The sequence below is a fragment of the Phacochoerus africanus genome, chromosome 13, assembly GCF_016906955.1.
Source record: "Phacochoerus africanus isolate WHEZ1 chromosome 13, ROS_Pafr_v1, whole genome shotgun sequence".
In the NCBI taxonomy this organism is placed as follows: Eukaryota; Metazoa; Chordata; class Mammalia; order Artiodactyla; family Suidae; genus Phacochoerus; species Phacochoerus africanus.
The window spans coordinates 4,104,247-4,126,126 of record NC_062556.1 but is presented as its reverse complement, the minus strand read 5'-3'; the positions used below and the strand labels follow the sequence as shown (position 1 = coordinate 4,126,126).

Sequence of the window (21,880 nt, the reverse complement as noted above, 5' to 3'; positions counted from 1 at the left end):
CAATCTGCTGAATAAATGCAAAATACAGCTAGGAAACCATTATTAGAGAGCTGTTTACACTCTTCAGGGTCTACTGTTTTCTGCAGTGTGTTACACAGACCACGCTGATAAGATCAGAGGTAAAAATACAGAGCCATGCTCTGGCCTTGGTCACTCATCAACCGCATTCTATGGGGTTATTACCTTTATTCTAACAGTGGGCCTCTCAGAGTAAGATGAGCTCCTAAGACTGTTTTCAGTCCCTCTCAATCCCTGACCGAAACCGTGCGTCCACGGCCACCAGCAAGTCACCTTACCCAGAGGTCATGTTCAGCGTAGTCAAACAGAAGCCACACTTTCCTATCTGCGTGAGACAGAAACACCTTTTGAAGAGAGATGACATTTGGATGCTTAAGCTCTCGAAGTAGCTGCAAAACAAAGGCGATGCATTAAAAATCTTTGTCATAAAGATAACACTTTAAAACCCCCACCCCATTTGCAATTCTAAGGCAATACTAAACCTAATGCGAATCAATACTAAAAGTACCCACACAATTCTGAGATACTCATACTAAGCCCTAAAGAGGTGCTTTGGTAACAAATGAGGAAAAAAAAAATCTGTGGGAAAAGATATAACTTAGTAAATCTGTCTGTACAGTCGTTATTGCTTGGTTTCTTTGTCTTAATTTTTTGTATAATGTAAAAATATGACATAAAAATGACCATTTTAACCATTTTCCAGTGTACAACTCGGGAGCACGGGTTCACCCACAGTGCTGGGCAACCAGCCCCACCAGCCACTGCAGAGCCGCCTCGGTGTTCTCCGCAGACACTCGGTGCCCACTAAACACCAACTCTTCCCTCTCCTCTGCCCTCGGCCCCTGGTCACCTCTACTCCACTTTCCGTCTCTCCGAATTTGCCTACTCAGGTACCTGGCATAAGAGAACCATACGGCCTTTGTCCTTCTGTGTCTGGCTTGTTTCACTCGGCTCATCGTCTGTAAGGTATCTATCTCCGCGTGGCAGCCTGGGTCAGAATGTGACGCCTTTTTACCAATGAGCACAGTCCACACTATGGATCCACCCCGTCTGGTCTGTCCCCTTTTCAGCTCAGGGACACTGGCTGCTTCCACGCTGTGACCGCTGGAACAATGCTGCTCTGAACACGGCTCTACAGACAGGTACCTTAGTCTCTGCTTTCAATTCTCCGAGTAAATACCCTGGGGTGGAACGGCTGGGTCGCAGGATAACTCTACGTGTAACTTCCTGAGCAACCACCAAACTGGTTTTCATAGCAGCTGTACCAGTTTCCATTCCTATCAGCACTGCATACAAGTTCCAATTTCTCCACACCCTCACCAACAGTTCCTTTTAAAAATGTTTATAACAGCTACATCCTAACAGGCATGCTGTGTTATCCTGTTGTGGTTCTGAGCTACAACTCCCTAATGATGCATGACGTGTGCTTATCTGGTCATTTGTGTATCTTCTTTGGAGCAATGTCTATCCGAGTCTTTTGCCTGTTTTTGAACTGGGGTCTTTCTTGGTCGCTTTTGAGTTGAAATTCTTTATATGGCCTAGATATTAATCCCTCAGCAGATACATGATTTACAAACATTTCCTCCCATTCTACTAGTCGTCTATGTTTTGACATGACAAAAAAACCCTGAGCTTAAAACAAACATGCAGCTTAAAGTTCTTTCAAAAAACTAACTACGGTCATCCCTCCATATCGGAGGGGACTGATTCCAGGACCACCCCCCAGCCCTCCATCCCAGGCAGGTACCAAAATCCCGACGCTCGAGTCCCTTCTATAAAATGGCATCATGTTTGCAAATAACCCATGCATGTCCTCCTGCACTGCGACCATCTTCAGACGGCTTACAAAACCTAACACAACATAAATGCTACGTACATAGTTGTGGAGCGTAGTAAATTCAAATTTTGTTCTTAGAACTCTCCGGAAATCCCCTCCCCAACTATTTCCTAACCGTGGTTGGCTGAATCCATCAATACAAAGGGCCAACTGTAACTACAACATCAGAAAATACAATATCCATCACCACCAAGTATCAGTGAGAATGAAGATGTGTAACTCGGAGAGAGACAGTACCTATTTTTTTCAGGTATTTAAATTATGAAGGAAAGTCGATTAAAACTCTATAAACGTTTCATAAAATAATACAGAGCTCATACAGACAGAAACACCTAAGTAGCATACATTTCCGTGGGCATACAGTAAGCTTTGTCATCTTCGAGAAGGATAGTCTTCTGTTTAAAATCTTTTATCTCCTTATTTTCTTCTTTAATAACACAAGTGGCCCTAATAACCCATCCAATGAAAAGCGTTCCCACCCCATCAAGTAGCAATAAAGAGAAACAACAGCAGCAATGATGAGAGAAATCTTCTTCTCATGAAGCCTGTCTTTATCAGAATTGACACACATGGTGCCCTGCAAATGTGCTGCAAATACCTGACAGCCATGTGAGAAAGCCAAGGTCTCAGAACTTAGGACTTCAGTACCTGTTACGAGAACACCGTCACCAAAACAAGACCAATATCAATGAGCTGTTAACAGTATATTACGGGCTCTGAAACGAATTCAGCAAAGGAAAGACTATGAATGGACTATCTATTAAGTCACTTACAGTTAAAAATTATTCTCTGGAAAGAGGAGTTCCCGTCGTGGCTCCGTGGTTAGCAAACCCGGCGGGCATCCATAAGGACGCGGGTTCAATCCCTGGCCTTGCTCAGTGGGTTAAGGATCTGGCGTTGCCGTGAGCTGTGGTGTAGGTCGAAGACATGGCTTGGATCCTGCGTTGCTGTGGCTCTGGTGTAGGTTGGCAACTACAGCTCCGATTCGACCCCTAGCCTGGGAACCGCCATATGCCGCGGGTATGGCCCTAAAAAGACAAAAGACAAAAACAAAAACAAAAACTATTCTCTGGAAAGTGATGATTATTTTATTCAGGAGCAAGACGACATTTGTTATACAGTTCTGCTTTTAGAATATAATTTCAAACTGATGAGACTCAAGAGATCACACACAACTCCTCCGAAACTTGAGGCCACTATCTAAAAGGGAGCATTTCCTGAGGAATAAACAAAGGCCCTGCCCTGCCAAAGCCTGGCCTTCGGGGTCGCCCAGGACCACGGGTGGCTCAAGAGCCAGACCTGGTCAGTGTTACCTCACAACTGGAACACACGCCCAGCTGGACGGCTATTTCGAACCCTTTCTGGAAGCCAGCAGGGTAGAAATGATAGCAAACAAACTCCAAAGCTTTGGCAGAAGCTCTAGTCATTAGAGACCTACACAGAAGGCTATTCTTAGACACTGGCTCCCTCTCACCTCCACGATGAGGGCGAGCGGCCGCATTAGAGGGAAAACCACAGCACCCATCTCCACAGGCTCTTGCTGGCTGCCAAGCGTGGGGCAAGAGCGTGACACGCACTCCCGCGCTGCATCGCGGGTGGCCCCAGGAACCATTTATGCTGCTCCTCCCTTACAAAAGGCAACGGGGCTGGGAGGGGATGAAACTATTTGCTCAAGGTCACATTCCTAGGCAGCAGGTGGAACCAGGACTTAAATGCTTTTTAAATTAATTAACTTCTGAACTACAAAGTCAGTACTTTCTGGTCTAATACCAACACCTCCCAAGACCTCGTAACCAGGAGGAACAGCTCTCCTTACCATCCAGGGACACAGGTATGTTAAAAACATACCTGGGGTGAGCTGGACAGTGGCAGGCACTGGGTCTGGCTCATCATTCCCTGCTGGCGTCCAGCACACAAGGGCTGATACCTGGCAGGTACTTATTAAATATTTGCTGAACATACGAACAACTACATCCACGAATAAACAAAATACACCAACTAAAAGGCATCACACAACACACCCTCAGGCTTCGGAACTTGGCTGAAGATTGCTGCTTTCATCAAAAAAAATTAACCCACTTCTATTTTTTAAAAAATCCATCCGATTAGTCAAATAAGTCTTTGAGGGCCATGAGTTTCCTATGGCAGCAGTAAGAAGTGTTACGTGTCCTCCCAAATTCTAATGTTAAAGCCCTAACCACCCCCCACCGCCCCCCTGCACCTCAGAATGTGACTGTTGGGAGTTAAGGCCTTTAAAGAGGCAACTAAGATACAATGAGGTCAGCAGGACGGGCCCTCATCCAATGGTGACCTTACAATAAAAGGAGATTAGGACACACGGACAGACAACCACATGAAAAGGCCACAAGAGGGTGGCCACTTGCAGCAAGGAGAGAGGCCTGACGGGAAACCAGCGGGGCGGGTGCCCAGACCCTGGGCAAGAGCCTCCACCACTAGGGAAGGAAGTGTCTGCCGTTCAAGCCACCCAGTGTGAAATACTTTGCTGTGGCAGCCTTGGCAAACTAAGACAGTAAACAGCTACTACCACTGGGTAAGTACAACTCTCTATGTTGGGAGATGGGTCCCTGCGGGCCTGGAGGCGGAGCTGCGAGCCTCAGCGGGGAAGCGCTCTAGGCAAACAAAGTACTTCCAAAGGGCCAGGGAGCTGTGCTACCTCGAGCAAGGCTGACAGCCACCACCTGCCTGCGACAGGCCAGGCACCACGGTGGACGCTGCCTTAGGTCCCAGGGCAGAAAATGTGCCGAGGTCCCCCAGCAGGAGGCGAGCAAGCACAGGTGAGCAGGCGGTTCTCTCACTGAGGCTGCAGCAGTGACAGGGGACACTTCCTGAGTAGCTAGTGTGCAGAGTTCACTGTGTCCCTAGGTGACCTCAGCTCCCCACCCACAAAAACCTTTATAAAGAGGAGACCAACGCAGAGGGCTAGAACCTGCTCTGGGCCCCCTGCACGTCGGGGGGAGAGCCAGGATGAGCGCTCAGGCCAGGCGGCTCGGGCCCGGAACACTCCGTGAGCCCGGGAGGCCGGCGCCCGGACAGGCGAGGGCGCTGGCCGTTCCCGCCCCTGCCGGACCTCGTCCCCCACGCAGAGCCCATGGAGATGCCCAGCTCTGAGCACTGTAGAAGGTGTTGGTGCCCTTTCGAAGATTTTATGTTTAAAATGTTTAACAGAAAAGTTTAAATAAATTTATACAGTGGTTTTCATCACAGAAACCACCTACGTTTTCCTAATTACACTGGGAACAATCTGAATTTCCTGAGTACTAAGACCCCTACGAAAAATACAAATGTTTTAAAACCTCGTTCACCACGACCTTCATCATTCCAACCGTGCCACACAAAGTCATACCTAATCTGGACTGAATTTACAAATAAATAAAAAATAAATATTTAAAACTATCTTGCCAATAAATATCACAGTGGTGAGTGAGAAAACAGCTAAGAAAATCTCTAATATTCTCAAAACAACATTGGTTTCCAATATTAAAATTTTACAGTAGAGCAAAAAAAAATTATAAATTTATACCCTCGGTATGAGGAATAGTTGAATTGAAATTACTATAAAAGCGGATGTCCTATTGCGGCTCAGTGGGTTAAGAACCCAGTTAGTATCCATGAAGACGCAGGTCCGATCCCTGGCCTCATTCAGTGGGTTAAGGATCCAGCACTGCTGCAACCTGCAGTGTGGGTCACAGACTGGGCTCGGATCCCGTGTGGCTGTGGCTGTGGCTGTGGTGCAGGCCGGCAGCTGCAGCTCTTATTCAACCCCTAGCCTGGGAACTTCCGTATGCTGTGGGTATGGCCCTTAAAAGATTAAAAAGAAAAGAAAAGAAAGAAGAAAGAAAGTACCATAAAGGCATCAGGAAAATTATTTCAAAGTTGTTTCATTTTTTTTTTTTAATCTGTGGAAACTTTTCTTCAATTGAATTCTTGTAAATTGATTAAAAAAACAAAAACAAAACTGAAGTGCCTAGGTTAAAGCAGATGTGTTTAAAAGTCACCCAGTGACCAGGCCTGGAGTCCCGACAGCCCGCAGAGGCCATGTGCCAACCGCTGGGCTCTGAGGCCTGGGGGCACCAGGCCCTCTGGGCCACACAACAGGCCCCTGAGAACACAGGGAGGACGGGGAGAGAGCCTCTCGGCGTCCTTTCCCGCGCCCTCCCTGCACAGCTATTTCCTGGGCAAAGCCAGGGAGAGCCAGCCCAGCCTGGAAAAACACGGTCCACGCAGGCAGGGCTGGGGACGCCGGCCTGACACGAGCGAGCAAACGAGAGAGAGACTCCCGACAGCCACGACCTGCACCAAGCGCCATGAGAGGCACGGCCCGGGAATTTTTTTTTTTTTTTTGGTCTTTTTTGCTATTTCTTGGGCCGCTCCCGCGGCATATGGAGGTTCCCAGGATAGGGGTCGAATCGGAGCTGTAGCCACCGGCCTACGCCAGAGTCACAGCAATGCGGGATCTGAGCCGCGTCCGCAACCTACACCACAGCTCACGGCAACGCCGGATCCTTAACCCACTGAGCAGGGGCAGGGACCGAACCCGCAACCTCATGGTTCCTAGTCGGGTTCATTCACCCCTGTGCCACGACGGGAACTCCCCTCTTTTTGATTTACTATTACAGAAAAAATTTTCAAAAGCAGAGAAAATAAAGTAAAGCACGTGTCCGTTCACACGCTACCCACTCAGAGCCTGTCTCACCTCTCCTACCTCCCTGCTTGCTCCTCACACCCGCCCTGGATGGATGTGAGGGTAAATCCCAGCCATCATATGACTTCACCTACCGATATTCCAGCGTGGACCTCTAAAATGTCCTTTCCTTTCTCTTGACCACAGGGGAAAAAATTAGTAACTGACGACAACAAATTACCTGGAAAGCCTCACATGTTTAAAAATTAAGCAATACATTTCTAAATAATCCATGAATAAAATTAAAAAGTCACAGAGAAAACTAAAATGATTTTGTACCAAATGATAATAAGAATACAGTGTGACAAGATGTGTGGAACAGAAGTGAAATACAGCTTAGAGGGAAGTTTATAGTTTTCCCTGCTTAGACGAGAAAACAAAAGTTTAAAATAAATCGATGACCTGATGGTCCATTTTATTTTATTTTCTGTCTTTAGAGGGCCGCACCGGCGGCACATGGAGGCTCCCAGGCCCAGGGGCCCATCGGAGCTGCGGCCGCCGGCCTGCACCACAGCGGCAGCAACGCGGGACCCGAGGCGCCTCCGCCACCTGCGCCACGGCTCTCAGCTCCGCCGACCCCCGAGCCGCCGAGCCGGGCCGGGAGCAGACCCGCGTCCTCATGGATCCTGGGCACATTCGCTTCGGCTGAGCCACAGCAGCAGCTCCACTAACGGTCTACTTTAGGAAGATAAAAAAGAAACGCGGGCCAGAGTAAGCAGAAGGAAAGAAATGATAAGGAGCAAAAATCAATGGTGGAGACCACAGACGACCACATCTCAACGCAACAGGCACATCACGCAGACGCTCCGCTGCGCAAAGCTGAGGGCGCTGTGAGCGACTCGGCGCCGGTAAGTCCGACAACCGAAACAAAATGAACACATCACACTAAAGAGAACTTCTCGGACACAAGACGAAATATCGAATGCGGAGCGCCCTGCATCTTTTAAGGAAATACTAATGATGGGTGAATTCTGTTGAACATTTAAAGTGGAACAACCGCCAACACGCGGAAACCGTCAGAAGGGAGAGGCTGAAGAGAGGCAGGCTGACCTGCCACGAGGGCAGTACAAGCTCTCAAACCATGGGAACGACAATGAGAGAACATTCTTCCAAAGACCTAAACCTCCTCAATGACACATGAGCAAATCAAATCTAGTGATACATAATCAGGCAAGGGTTTTTTAAAAACTGCAAAACTGGATAAATGCTAGAAAATTAATCAACGTAGTCTACCAATGAAACAGAATAAGAAAAGAACTATGCAGTCATTTCAGCACATACAGAAAAAAGCATTTGATAAACGTCATTACCAATTACAAAAAAAAAAAAAAAAAGGCTTAGCAATAAGCCTGACTGATGGCATCTACAAAAAAAAAAAAAAACAACAACTTTCAGCTAGCATTTACAGGATGGTGAACACTGAAAACATTTTCCCCCAAGATTGGGAACAAGTCAAAGATGTCAGCTCTCACCACTATTCAACACTGCCAAGGCAACGGTAAAGAAAAAAAATTAAACGCATAAAGAAAGAAGTGAAACTATTCCTAATGACAGATGACATAATTATTTATACAGAAACTCTCAAGTTATCACCAAACCTACCAGCAAATTTAGAATCATGATTTATATCGCATACATTTTAAAAAATCCATTCTATTTTTAAGTACGGAAGCAAACAAGTAAAAAATAAAATTTTAAAAAGAATCCCATTTATTAGAAAACTCCTTAGGAATGAATTTAACAAAAAAGTGTAGAAAACCTCCACACTAAAAAACTATAAAGCACTGTTGAGAGAAATTAAAGAAACCTTTAAAAAATGGAAATTGTATCTAAGACTCATGGTTTGGAAGATTCATTATTAAGATGTTAGTTCTTCCTAAATTAATGCAAACTATAATTCCAGCAGGCATCTTTTAGAATTAAAAATCACTACCTGATTCAAAAATGCGTGTGCTACAGCAAAGAACCTAAGATAGCCCAAATAATCATGAAACAAAAGAATAAAGCTGGTGGCATTACACCGCTTCACTTCAGGTCTTGCTGTAAAGCAGGGTGATCTGGTAGTGGCTGTGGATGGACAAACAGATCAACAGGACAGAAGAGAGCCCAGAAACAGTCCCACACTTTCAGTCACTTCATCTTGCACAAAGGTGCCAAAAGAATAAAAAAAAAAAAAAGATGCTATGGCAATGGTACATTCGCATGGGGTGAGAGGAGAGGCTTCAACACTGCATCAGGCTACAAACAGCAATGAAATGAGTACACCACAGACTTAAAAGTAAAGCTAAAATTGTTAAGGTTTTAGAAGAAAACAGAGGGAAATACCCTCACAATTCGCAGGACACAGAAAACGAGAGCCATAAAAGGAGAGAGTTTAGTAAGTTAGACTTTATCAAAACTAAAAACTTCTGTGCACCTGAGGACGAAGAACCATCGTCAGTACATCGCAAATAGGTTTTCATACTCCCTCCGGTGCTTAACTGCATTTACAATTTTCAGTCTATATAAACAGCTAAGGAAGAATGTCTGCTCCTGAAATGGAATCTTGTTTATATTTAAAACTTTTTTTGAAGAAGAAGAAGAAGAAGAATGAGACAGAGAAGAGTACATGAACAATAAAGACACAGCTCAGCGAGGTTTCACACGTGAAACCCCTGTGATCAGACCCAGAGCAAAACCAAGAAAGAGAGCATCACCAGCATCCTAAAACCGCCCAGTCGCCCCTGCTCCTCAAAGGTGGTCACGACCACGATGCCCAACACCGCTGACCACTTCGTCTACACCGGCCAGAACAGAGAGAAGGACACGCGGCCGAACTGACAGTTAATCTGCAGAGAGCTTGCCTCAGGACTGAAAAGTAGGAAACACGATTTCCAATTCGGCATTCTCTCCGTCTCGAATGCTCTCCAGCTCCATCTCCATCTCGCTCCTACTTTTCCCGCAAAAAGGGAGTTCTCACACGGCCTCCCAATCCGAAACCTTTCCTAGTTCTCTCGACGTCCACCCTTCTCCGACCCTCCGCAGGCTGCACCACGGAGGCCGGCAGCTCTTCTTGCTACTCGGGGAGTTTCAAGTCCCTTCCTCGTCAGTGTGGAAATGCTTGAGCCCAGGGACCCTGACGTGCTCGGTGTTTGTGTACTTTTACCGGGCCTAGTCGCTGTCAACATGCCACACAATAAACGACTGACAGCTGAAAACCCAGTGGCACAGAATCTGGTAAATGAGCAAAATCATTTAAATTAATACCTCCAGGTCCTAACAGCCTGTATCTGTGTAGTCAGAGGGCTGAAAGCAGTAACAGTAAAGATGATTATCAGATACAGGCTAGAGTCCTCTGATGAAAGACAATCTTCCAAGTCTGGAACCACAGTTTTACATTAGGAAAAACTGAGGTAAAAATCTCACAGGATACTCACATTTAATCTATGAATAATTATTTAGTAATGCCTTAACATGAAGAATATCTTCCTTCAGAACCAAAATGAGATTCTAATTATCATAGGACAACGGTATGCTTCCAAAAGAAAAGGCATGTGTGTTACATATTCAAATGAGCAGATAAAATGAATATCAAATAATAACCTCATTTTAAATTCATAAGTAATGACATTAATCTCATTAAAACAGAAACATTAATTTTATATGAACTAATATACCACTTTTATTGTACTCAATGAAACAGTAAGAATAAATGGACCCTTAACTATTTAGTTATATTTCTTGAAAAATACATATTTATATAAACAACTGAGATTTCTTTAATCCCAAATAAATGAATTTACATAGAAAACTTTCTAGAACTACAGGCTATCCTTCCTTCTCCTTAAACAACGAATATATTTCCCCTATTTCTCAACTTTCTATTAATGTGTATATGTGACAAATACAGTTCAGAGACCTACGCAGTTGCCATCGCATCAGTCAGTGGATAAGAACGATGATAAAAAGAGCTTCACTTACTGCTATTTCTCTACATGCCGACATAGAGATCCCGGTTCCTTCTATTTGTTTTAAAGCATAGTCTTTATCATCTTTCCTGTAAAAACAAAGTTATTTTAATATACAGGTAAATCTAAATGCATGTGCATTTTTAATAAATTAAGACATAAATAAAAAATATAAATCACATACACTTCAACAAGTTTCACATATAATCACATTATTTCATATGGGGAAAACTTTGCACATAACATAGTCCTGTCCCAATATTTGATGAGGAGAAGTTAGATTCAAAGAAATAGAGAGACTGTCCAAGACTCTGTGGTTATTTGCAGAAGGTAAGATTCAGAAATGAAGCTCCTAGAGCTCCCATCGGATTCAGTGGAAACGAATCTGACTAGTATCCATGAGGACGCAGGTTTGATCCCCAGCCTCGTTCAGTGGGTTCAGGCCCCGCGTTGCCACGAGCAGTGGTGGAGGTCGCAGGTGCGGCTCAGATCCCGCGCTGCTGTGGCTGTGGTGCAGGCCAGCAGCTGCAGCTCCGATTTGACCCCTAGCCTGGGAACTTCCATGTGCCGCTGTACAGCCCTAAAAAAGACAGGAAAAGAAAGAAAGAAATGAAGCTCCTGATCTCCAGCAGCTAGTTTCCTCTGCTCTACTGTGCACACAACTCCTCTCTATGTGTGCAAGTGTACACAACACATATAAAATAAAACGTGCTTTCTTCAAACCCATTCAGGTATCAGGGGCCAAAAAAACTAAGAGGTGAGTGTATCGCCAAAGAACAAAACGGTTACAATTTAAAACACGTTACAGTCCTCATACCCCCAACACCTTCAGAGAGACTGACTGCCCATGTCTTTACTGAGCAGTTACTGTGTCCCCAGAATGGTGCTAAGTCCTGGGGACGCAACGGAGTCCCTTCTTTCCACAGAGTTCTGGGTGTACCGGCCCCGAGAGAGGAACAACTCCTCCAGCATGAGGCGATGCAACACGGGGCCCATCAGGGCAAGGAGAAAGCACGGGGCCACGCAAAGCCTTTCCAGAGGAAGTGGCATCACTAGACGCCCTGCACTCAGGCCCCCCAGGCTCTGGGAAGTCCCTGAGGACCCAGAGGCGCTCTGGTTTGCTGGATCAGTACTAACCCTCCGAGGATTTAACACGGGAACTCAAATACACAGCCTACGAAGCACATCCAGCAGCCACCGGAGCACAGGCAACATAGAAAACCCTGTATGCGCATAAGACCCACGGTGAAAAAGGCAGATCGTGGAGGACATTGTGAAAATAGTGGTGACCTTGCAGACCCTCTGAAAGGATTCTGGGGACCCAAGGGCTCCCCAGATCACACTTTGAGAACTGCTGAGGTAGAGGAGGGGGTGTGTGTGTGTGTGCGCGCGTGCTAAGAGGGGAACACAGTGGGAAGGCACGTGGGGTGAAGGCAAAGCATCTGCAGCACAGACACAGTAAACAACCGGAGAGGAGAGGAGGCTGCGGATATAATCAGGAACCAGACCATAAAAGTCTTTCTGCCCCAAGGACAAGAGGAAGCGCTTCCTGAAGCGTTTTAAATAGGAGATGATCAGTTCCATTTTGTTGGGGAGGAACAGCTCTGGCTGCCTTGTGAAAGCTGGTGGGGGTGGCGGTGGCAGATAAGGACAGAGGCAGAGGCCAGTTAGGTCAACAGTGTTCAACGTCCCCAGGTGGGAGATGGGCGACGGCGGTGGCGGCTGCAGGGCGGAGAGACTGGAGCCAGGCGGGGCAGAACCAGCAGCACCTGCCACACTCCTGGGGCGGGGGCAGGAGGGAGAGGTAATGCTTCCCGCCCTGGGCAACAGCCGAGCACAGACACCCTTGGCTGACATGAGACGCACGGCAGGTGGCAAGGATCTGAGGGAGCAGGAAGCGGACAGGTCTGCTGTGTGCAGGTCGAGTCTGCAGTGCCCGTGAGACCCTAAACAGGACAGCAGGCACGCAAGCCAGGAGTGGCCGAGGGGAGGCCCGAGGAGGAGTGCCAAGAAAGACGGCAGAAGAGCAAAGAGCACCCAAAGCTGCAGAGCGTCAAGCGAGCCGGGCATGCGGCCGCGTCCACTGACGGTGGCGACGACGGGCACCAGGGGACGCCAGACCCAGCAAAAATAGCTGCAGGGATGTAGTGGCGGCGTCCACACTGCAGAAGGCTGGGGAATGGATGGGGCGAAAGTCAACTGAGACGATGCAGGCAGCCGCTGGAGGAATACATGAGGGTAACAGTTTCTGGTCTGTCTGTTTTTTAAGATGAAAGAGACTTGAGTATATTCAGTACCGAGAGGAAGGACCCAGAGCAAGAGCTGAGAGGGAAGATGAGCAGAGCGAAGACAGAGATGCTGGGAAGAGAGAGATTCAGAGGCAGGAGGAGGACCGCACATCTGCCACTGAAACAGGAGGAAGCCGGAGAGGGAAGGACAGAGACAGGTGCAAAGAAGCTGGTTTAGAGGCAAAAGCCAGGAGAGAGCTCACTGGGACGGCTTTCATATTTTTCTGATGTTGGAAAGGAGGTCAAACACTCCAAGTCTAAGGGAAGAGTGATGAGTTGGAGCTCTAAATAATGTGAAAGTGGGACTGAACAAGTGGGCAACTCTTCGTAAAAACAAACTATGTTTATTCAATACTCTATTATTTTCATTAATAAAACTTACATAACTTTATCTTTGTTTTTATAACATATTTACCAAATCCTTAGTTGCTAAAGCAAGTACCAACTACATTATTTTTCTGGGGAAAAAAAAGTGTTCTATGACAATCAGATTTGCAGGTGCTTTCTAGTAAAGCACCACCAGCACACATCATATTAAAAACACATTAGGAATATCTGCATTTAATGTTCCCAAGTCTGAATGATTTCTGAAGGACTTGAAAGAGACATTAAAGACAGTGACACAAAAATAAAATGAAATTGGGATCAAAATAAATCTATTAGATATTAGACACTTTCACGTTCTCAGTACTGATTTAGCCGTTTGGCCAACCCAGGAGTAGAAGAGGTTCTGCTACATCCACTGTTGAGAATAACTTCCTAGACTTGAGCCCCCTAAGCAGAGGGAGTGGTGGGAAAGGAGGGAAATCAAAAACTTACCCATTCGCCTCCTTAACAACCACCCCTGGAGTTTCTCTTTTTTGAAAATGGCCATGTGGGGGTGACACTGTGGCTCAGCAGTAATGAACCCGACTAGGAACCATGAGGACGTGGGCTCAATGCCTGGCCTCACTCAGTGCGTTCAGGATTCCGCGTTGCTGTGGCTGTGGTGTAGCTCCAATTTGATTCCCTCGTGGGCCTGGGAATTTCCATATGGCGCCCATGAGGCCCTAAAAAGCAAGAAAAAAATTTAAATTAAAAATGGCCATCTGCAAATTTCTTCAAAATGAACTAAAAATTTCTAATCTCCTTCATCCCAAGTACTCACATGTTCTTTATACAAGTAAATTATCAGGAGGAAAGGTAAAATGGGAGAATACAAAACTTTTTAAGATGTATGATTATCAAAAGACAACTGCCTCTTGAAAATCACCTAACATAAATAATGTCCATCATACTATAAGAGTGCTGTGTGGTTTACAGAGCACACCTACTTGTCCAGCCATCCACAGTCACTTTTAGTAAAGAGGCACGCTGGAGAGGAAAAAGATGCGTTCCCTAGCCTCAGCCACGATCCAGTCGAAGGAGTCGGTTGTGCGGATAACAACTGCACTACAGCAATCCGTGCAACTGTGCTACAAACAGAGGCAACGACCGGCCACACCTTCAGGGGCAGAGGAAGATCAAGAACGCTTCAGAAAGCGCCTGCGTAAGCAGAGTCTTACGACTTCAACGAGTTTGTCAGCAAAGGAAGGAGGAGGTGGGGAAAGAAATCGGTAGTTACAGGAGACATCCCAGCAGTGGGAACGGCACCTACAAAACCACAGAAGCCCAGACAGGGTCGGGTCAGCAGGCTCGGAACTCAGCGAGAGGGGCAGCGGCTGTTTAGCAAGGTGGAAGCGCGCCAACAGCCCTGCGGCCGGCTCACCTCGGAGACGGGCAGAGGCAGGATGCAAGGGGGTCTGCTATGCCAGCTGTCCCCCGAGTATGACCAAAAAGCAGCACATCTGAAAACAAACACATAAGGCCGAGGAAGTGCAAGAAGACCAAAAAGAAGAGGGAGCAGCCATGGGGAACACGTGCCTTTAACAGATGGGAGGGCGAGGCAAAAATAGGGGATGGCTGTCAAGGAGTAGCATTTCGGGAAAACAGAGGACTCCTAAAACCCCAGTAAGACGGAAGTAAAGAAAAAAATCCAGGCGTTCTCTTGTGGCTCAGAGGGTTAAGGACTGGGCATTGTCACTGCAGTGGCTCGGGTAGCTGCTGTTGGCAGGCTCAATCCCTGGCCCGGGATGCAGCCCCCGAAAAGGAAAACTCATAACGAAATAAGCCCATAAAAATGAAAAGTGAGAAAGAAGATAGCATAAAAATCTGGAAGCTAGAATGTAAGTGGACAAACAGCAGCTGATCATGAGGATCCGAGAAAACCAGATCACAAGCTGATCGTGCAGAAAGCCGCCAACCACTGACACTGGCAGGGCAGATGCTCCAACGCACAGACTGGAGAGGACAAGCTCCCCCGGGACGCAGACCTGGCTGGATGGGAGAAAAACTGAAAAGACAGCCTAGAAAATGGGGCGATAGTTTTACCGTGAAAGAAAAATAGGAATATTAACAGCCAGTCCTAATGAAATCCAGCAGACAAATCATTAGAAGAGTTTCAGGGGGAAAAAAACAGAGAAAAGAAGGATGAAACGTACAAAGGAATTCAAGGAAACTTGAAGGACAGGATTTATAAGACTGGAAAGGTTCAACGAGTTCTCATCACAAATGGATGAAAACAGGAGTTCCCGTTGTGGCTCAGCGGTTAACAAATCTGACTAGGAACCATGAGGTTGCGGGTTCGATCCCTGGCCTTGCTCACTGGGTTAAGGATCTGGCGTTGCCGTGAGCTGTGGTGTAGGTCACAGACGCAGCTCGGATCCAGCATTGCTATGGCTGTGGTATAGGCCAGCGGCTACAGCTCCAATTCAACCCCTAGCCTGGAAATCTCCATATGCCACAGAAGTGGCCCAAGAAAATGGCAAAAAAGACAAAAAAAGACAAAAAAAAAGAGATGAAAACAGACCCCCATCAAGACAGAACCTTTAGGGAGTTTGTCATGGCTCAGCGGTTAAGGAACCTGACTTGGATCCATGAGGATACGGGTTCAATTCCTGGCCTCATTCAGTGGGTTAAGGATCCCGTGTTGCCGTGAGCTGTGTGGTGTGCACTGCAGACGCAGCTCAGATCTGGCGTGGCTGTGGCTGTGGTGTAGGCTGGCAGCTAAAGCTCTGATTCAACCCCTAGCCTGGAAACTTCCATATGCTGCCGGTGCGGCCCTAAAAAAAAAAATAATAATAATAATAATAAACTTTAGACAAAAAAGTGGAGACAAGCAGTAGATTTTACAAGCTTCCAGAGAAGATGGTAACAGGCCACCTAAGAAGGATCAGTAAACCCAGCCACGAGAAGGAAGTCCTGCCATTTGTGAGAACATGGCTCCTGGATGGCTCTTGCGGGCTTTACGCTGGGTGAGGTAAATCAGAGAAGGACACATACTGTCTACCACTTAAAAGAGCAGTCTCTCCTGAGAACAGGGAGTAGAACAGTGGTTACTGGGGCCGGGGGGCTGCGGAGATGCTGTTTAAAGGTAAAACTTGCAACCAGTCGATAAAAAAATCCTGGAAATCTACTACACAGCAAGTGGTTATACACAAGGATACCGTACTATAAACGCCAAAGTTGCTAAGAGACTCTAATTATGTGCACCACAAAAAAGAAATGATAATTATGTGACGTGACAGAGGCTTTAGCTAACGCTACAATGGCGACCACACTGCAGTATGCGAATCTATCAAATCAACAAGTTGTACACCTTAAACTCGGACAATCTACATGTCGCTTCTATCTCAATAAAAGTAAATTTAAACAAAAAGCTACAAGGCCTAGACTAGCTCTGCATAAAATGGTGAGGTCCTGAGGACACGGTCGACAGATGTGGTCGGCGGTTTGAGCCCTGGGTAGGAGTCGGTTCTGAGGATCATGCTGTAAGCTGCAAGGACGGGAAGGCACGATGGACCAGTCGGCCAGACCAAGGAGCCTGAACCAAAATGGACATCAGGACACTCTTTCCTTCCTGGAAAAATCCACGCTTTAGGGGAAAAAAACAAAAAGCAAAAAAATCCAGCTAAACTAATCACTATGCTTAGGTAGCAGAAACTGTGAGCTACATAAAGGCTGATGTGTTATATCTAAGGTTTAATTATCTTTAATATACGATGGCCTGGAAACCAATCGCAAGCGCTGTCACCGTATGCTGAGGGAGGGTACAAAGGCCTGGGAGATGCTCGACTCCAGAGTGGACTCTCAGCTACTGTGCAAGATAACCAACCAGGGCGGCCCAAGCTCTGGGGACAGGAATGGACGCAGCCAACCTGCAGCAGTGTGAGGTTTGGAATTTTTAATACTCTTAATATTTCCAACAAGCAAAAGGATGCTCTCAAATATATATTACTGGGCCTTAGCCACATTTTAAATCCTTTTTAATAAAATTTATTTATTTAAAAAGATTACACGGCAGCACTATTCACAATAGCCAAGACATGGAAACAACTGAGAGATGAATGGATTAAGAAGATGCGGTACATATATGTGATGGTGTACTACTAGGCCATGAAAAAGAAACCAAATAATGCCATTTGCAGCAACAGGGATGGAACTATAGACTCTCATGCTAAGTGAAGTAAGTCAGAACGAGAAAGACAAATACCATATGATATCACTTATAGCCGCAATCTAATATACAGCACAAGTGAACCTATCTACAGAACAAAAATAAACTCATGGACTTGGAGAACAGGCTTGTGGTTGCCAAGGAGGAGGGGGAGGGAGTGGGATGGACAGAGAGTTTAGGGTTTGTAGATGGAAACTATTGCATAGGGAATGGATAAGCAATGAGATCCTGCTGTATAGCACAGGGAACTATATCTAGTCACTTGTGATGGACCATGATGGAGGATAAAGTGAGAAAAATTATATATATATACACATATTTATATATATATGACTGAGTCACTTTGCTATACAGCAGAAACTGACAGACCATTGTAAATCAACTATAATAAAATTTTTAATTAAAGAAATAAAAAAATCCAAAAAGATTAAAGATCCTGATAATCACAACGTTCTCATGGCTGTATTTTCATATATTGCCTGGAACTATTTTTCACCTGTTGACAATCTGACTTAGGTTCGTGTATTATATCATTTAATACTCTGCTTGATTTTGCCTTTTGTGCATTTAAGTCCCAAAATCAAAATTACAACTGACACGATGTCTTCTGCACCTCAAATATCTTCGGATTTCCTATTGTGAGAACTGTCCTTTCCACACTGATGTACCGACAAATCAAAAGAGAAGCTCAGTCTGTATAAATTAGTTAAGTGAAAATAAAATATATTCATGTCTGAACATGTTCAGTGATTATGGATTTTCAGTTGAGACGAGGCAGACTCGTGTTCCTGCACAAAACCCAGCACAGACTGTTTCATGATGTAGTTTGCTTCTAGGTTCCAGAATCCTTGTCCACCAGGGACAAGCACCGTGCAGGTAGGCTTCCAAGTCCGCGCTGCTCAGAGAATGGTCTACGTCCCTGGGTAACCACCGACTGAATCTGTACAGATTAAGTGTGTGTTATATGTCAAGAGAGGAGCCATTCCCCTCCACTCCAATAATTCTGGCTCACATGATAATTTTCCAGAGCTGTTCAATCTCATCACTGATGTAAACAACTGTCTTCCCAGACACGCAGAGCTCTACACGCTCTCAGATTAGACAGGCGTTTGGCTATTTCTGAAGCATCATTAGGGAAAGGCTGCACTTCAACCCTCGTGGAAATGACCTTGCCGTGTTCTGCAGTAAAACTCCTTGGATCCATGGCTCTCGATGGCAGTGACGTAACACTTCCTCAAATCATTGGAAGACTGTCCAGCCAGAGACCTCAAATGGAGGACTGCTAAGAATCGTTCAGAAGATGATCTTAGAATGAAAAGGCGTCTACCCAAGAGCTTTGGATTAAGCAGCATGAAAGAGACAGCCCCCCTACCCCACCCCCAGGACCTAAATGGCCAGAACCGAAGACTGTCGGGCTTTAATCTGCAAGCTCCTGTCCACCCCCTCCCCTCGCTCCCCACCCCCAGAAACTCTTTCCTTTCCTCGACACAGGTTTAAATTTATGAATTGTTAACAGAGACCAGTTATCTCTCATAATACTGCCCGTAATATTGTCCTCGCATCACAAGTCATGCCTGACTGAGTCTCGTACCTGGCTCTGATTTGCTCAGGAGTTCACTAAAATATGCAAACAAGCCAGCAGTTGAGACCGTAGGCCAATCTCGCTTCTGGGTGCAACCCAGCCCTCTCCAGCTCTTGGGCAGTTACACTCGGCTGCTAAGCCACGCCTCAAAACGATCAACTAAGAACAGTGAACAAGACAGAGAGGCCCTATGATGTCAAACCCAGGGAAGGCTTCGATCTACACCAAAAGCACACCTGGACTTTTAGCTCTTCGTGCAGAAGCAGACTACCAACTGTTAAAAACCGCTCCCCATGCGTCAGTGCTCTGGAGCTCAAATGCAGTCTCCAGCGAGCACAGCCATTTCTGCCTCGGCTGCTACAGTAACTCGCCTTACGACGACAAAAAGGTGTAAAGAACCGAGATGAGGTTCTCTGAAGAGTCTCCTGGTCACTGGAATTCCAGCACAGTAAAGATCTGGATTTCACAGAACAATGTCCTCGCTGGCTGTATCTGGCCAAGTGGGTCTGAGAACGTGAAAATAAACCCCACCGGTAATCAGACTGTCATAGTCCTAACAGATTAGTGGTGAGGCCAGGAGAAAGGCAAATAGGAAATGTTTTGCCCAAGGCAACACAAGAGCAAATGACTAAAATGCCCTTTAAAAAATGATTCATTGAAAAAAAGGTTTTAAGTATAATTTATTTACAATGTTGTGCCAATTTCTGCTGTACAGCAAAGTGACCCCGTCATTGTGTGTGTGTGTTCCTTTTCCTGTATTATCTTCCACCATGGTCTATCCCAGGAGACTGGAGAGAGTCCCCTGTGCCGTACAGCAGGACCTCAGTGCTTATCCATCCTAAATGGAATAGTTTGCACCTACTAATCCTGAACTCCCAGTTCATCCCGCTCCCTCCCCTCTCCCCCTTGGCAACCACAAGCCTTTTCTTTTGAGTGATTACTGCTCTCTTATCAATGAGTCCCCAACTCAGCTTCACTCCTCCTACTCTTGAACAGAAGGCTGCGATATCCAATTACCAAACGGACCTCATCTCACGACAGCATCCAACCCAGACGGGTCTACTTCCCGATCTTTGCCTTAGAATCATTCAGCCGAAGCCCAACCTGGAGCCCCACTGGCACTTCCCCAGACACCTGCTGCTGTAGAGGCCAATAAACTTTCGAACAGGTGCATCACAGTGGCCTTTATCATTCATGATGCCCAAATATCTTCCACAAAGCTGTAATGCATGAACGCAAATTGAAACACTTCCTTTTATTTATATCAGGTCTGCTCTGGGAGAACACATTCTAGCTAGCCATGTTATATTTTGCTTAAAATCTCTTGTCATATTAACATGTTCTGTTCTTTGGATCATTCTGACAAATGAAACCCACAAGTTTTTTGTTAATAATAGAAGTTTACTTAAAAGGTTATTAAAACTACTAATTCTAGATTTGAGGGGCAATCGGGGGGAGTTCCTGTGCTTGGCGCAGTTAAGAGTCCCCAAGGTACACCACTGAACAAGACAGACCCAGCAGGAGTCACTTTCAAGTTTCCTGGCAGCTCCACATGCCAAGCTCTAAGAAGTTACAAAGCCTCTTGTGAACCTAGCCATGAAGCTCTCTCCTCTGCATTGTCTTATGGGATTCACGCTAAATGTGCTCATACTTCAAACATGTCTTTACTCTGTCTCAACGAATAGCTATGCAGAACTTTTAACCTTGGAAACTGGAAAGAAACGCCTGGTCCCTCCGTCTGTCCAGTTACAAGATTACGGTAATACGATCAGATATCACTAAAATGTCGGGATTTTCCATCAAAGTAAACTACCAACCATTCTTTTTTTTTTTCTAATTTTTAAATTACAGTTATTTAAAGTGTTGTGCCAATTTCTGCTCCAACCAACCTTTCTTAAGTCATTTTCTCAGTGTCATTTTTCTGAACACAGCTCTACAAGGAGTAAAGTTGTAATCACGACATATTAATTTCAGGAATTACTATGTTGACCCCGGTCATTTATAGAAGTTCACTTAAAAGGTTATTAAAACTACTAATTCTAGATTTGAGGGGCAATCGGTGGGGGGGGTTCTGGCATTTGCGCCAGGAGAAACTGGCAGCATTGAAGTTCCTGTCCTGGCGGACTGGAAACGAATCTGACTAGGAACCATTTGCAGGTTTGATCCCTGGCCTCGCTCAGTGGGTTAAGGATCCAGCATGGCCATGAGCTGTGGTGTAGGTCGCAGATGCAGCTCGGATCCTGCATTGCTGTGGCTGTGGTGTAGGCCGGCAGCTGTAGCTCCAATGTGACCCCTAGCCTGGGAATCTCCATATGCCGCGGGTGCGGCCCTTAAAAAAAAAAGAAATTGGCAACACTAAAACCAGAAACTAATGGGTAATACTTTTCTCCCTAATGACTGGTTTTTCCTGCTTCACAAATACGCCTGATTTATTTCTAATTGGCCCCAAACATTTTTTCCTTAAAAGGAGCATTACATCGGGCATGTGAATACACCTGAACACTCCTCAAACCTGTTATATTCCAAGTACTACTGCGAATAAGTACTCAAGACTGATAAGCTATTAAGGCACCCTTTAAATGTTTCCCGCTAATCTACCTTTTAAAGTCATAAGAATGGGAGCCTATTACAACGAAGAAAAGAATGGGACAGAGACTAGAGGATAAAAAATACATAGGGTTTGGCACAGACTGACCATGACAGTATGCCATGTACTGAGCAGTATCTTCAAATCATTTCTAGGTACAAAAAACAAATTTAAAAAAATCAGTTAACTCTTGTACTATTCAAACGCAAAAATAAAATTTCCTAAAATTACGGGAGAAAAAATATGTGAGAGAAGAGTTAAATTTGGCAAATGCCAAAGATATGTAAAATTTACAAAAATGTCAACAGAATTACATACATCTTTGACATTGTTAGACACAAAGAAATTACCAAGAACTGATGAGACCAGACTTAAAGATCACATA

General features: G+C 45.5%; 1 protein-coding gene across 6 annotated transcripts in view; it reads right to left on the bottom strand.

Moving 5' to 3' along the window:
- The window catches only part of CDK8 (cyclin dependent kinase 8), a 106,754-nt gene that overhangs the window by 47,363 nt on the left and 37,511 nt on the right, over positions 1 to 21,880 (bottom strand). For 4 of the 6 annotated variants that reach the window (XM_047755628.1, XM_047755629.1, XM_047755631.1 and 1 more), the window contains exons 2-3: positions 10,518 to 10,593; positions 297 to 407 (exon numbers count right to left, since the gene is read on the bottom strand). In XM_047755628.1, the coding sequence (XP_047611584.1) occupies positions 297 to 407; positions 10,518 to 10,593 (187 nt within the window). Of the gene's footprint in view, positions 1 to 296; positions 408 to 912; positions 1,123 to 10,517; positions 10,594 to 21,880 lie in introns of those variants that run through there. The other 2 variants (XM_047755633.1, XM_047755634.1) reach the window with 2 other exon arrangements.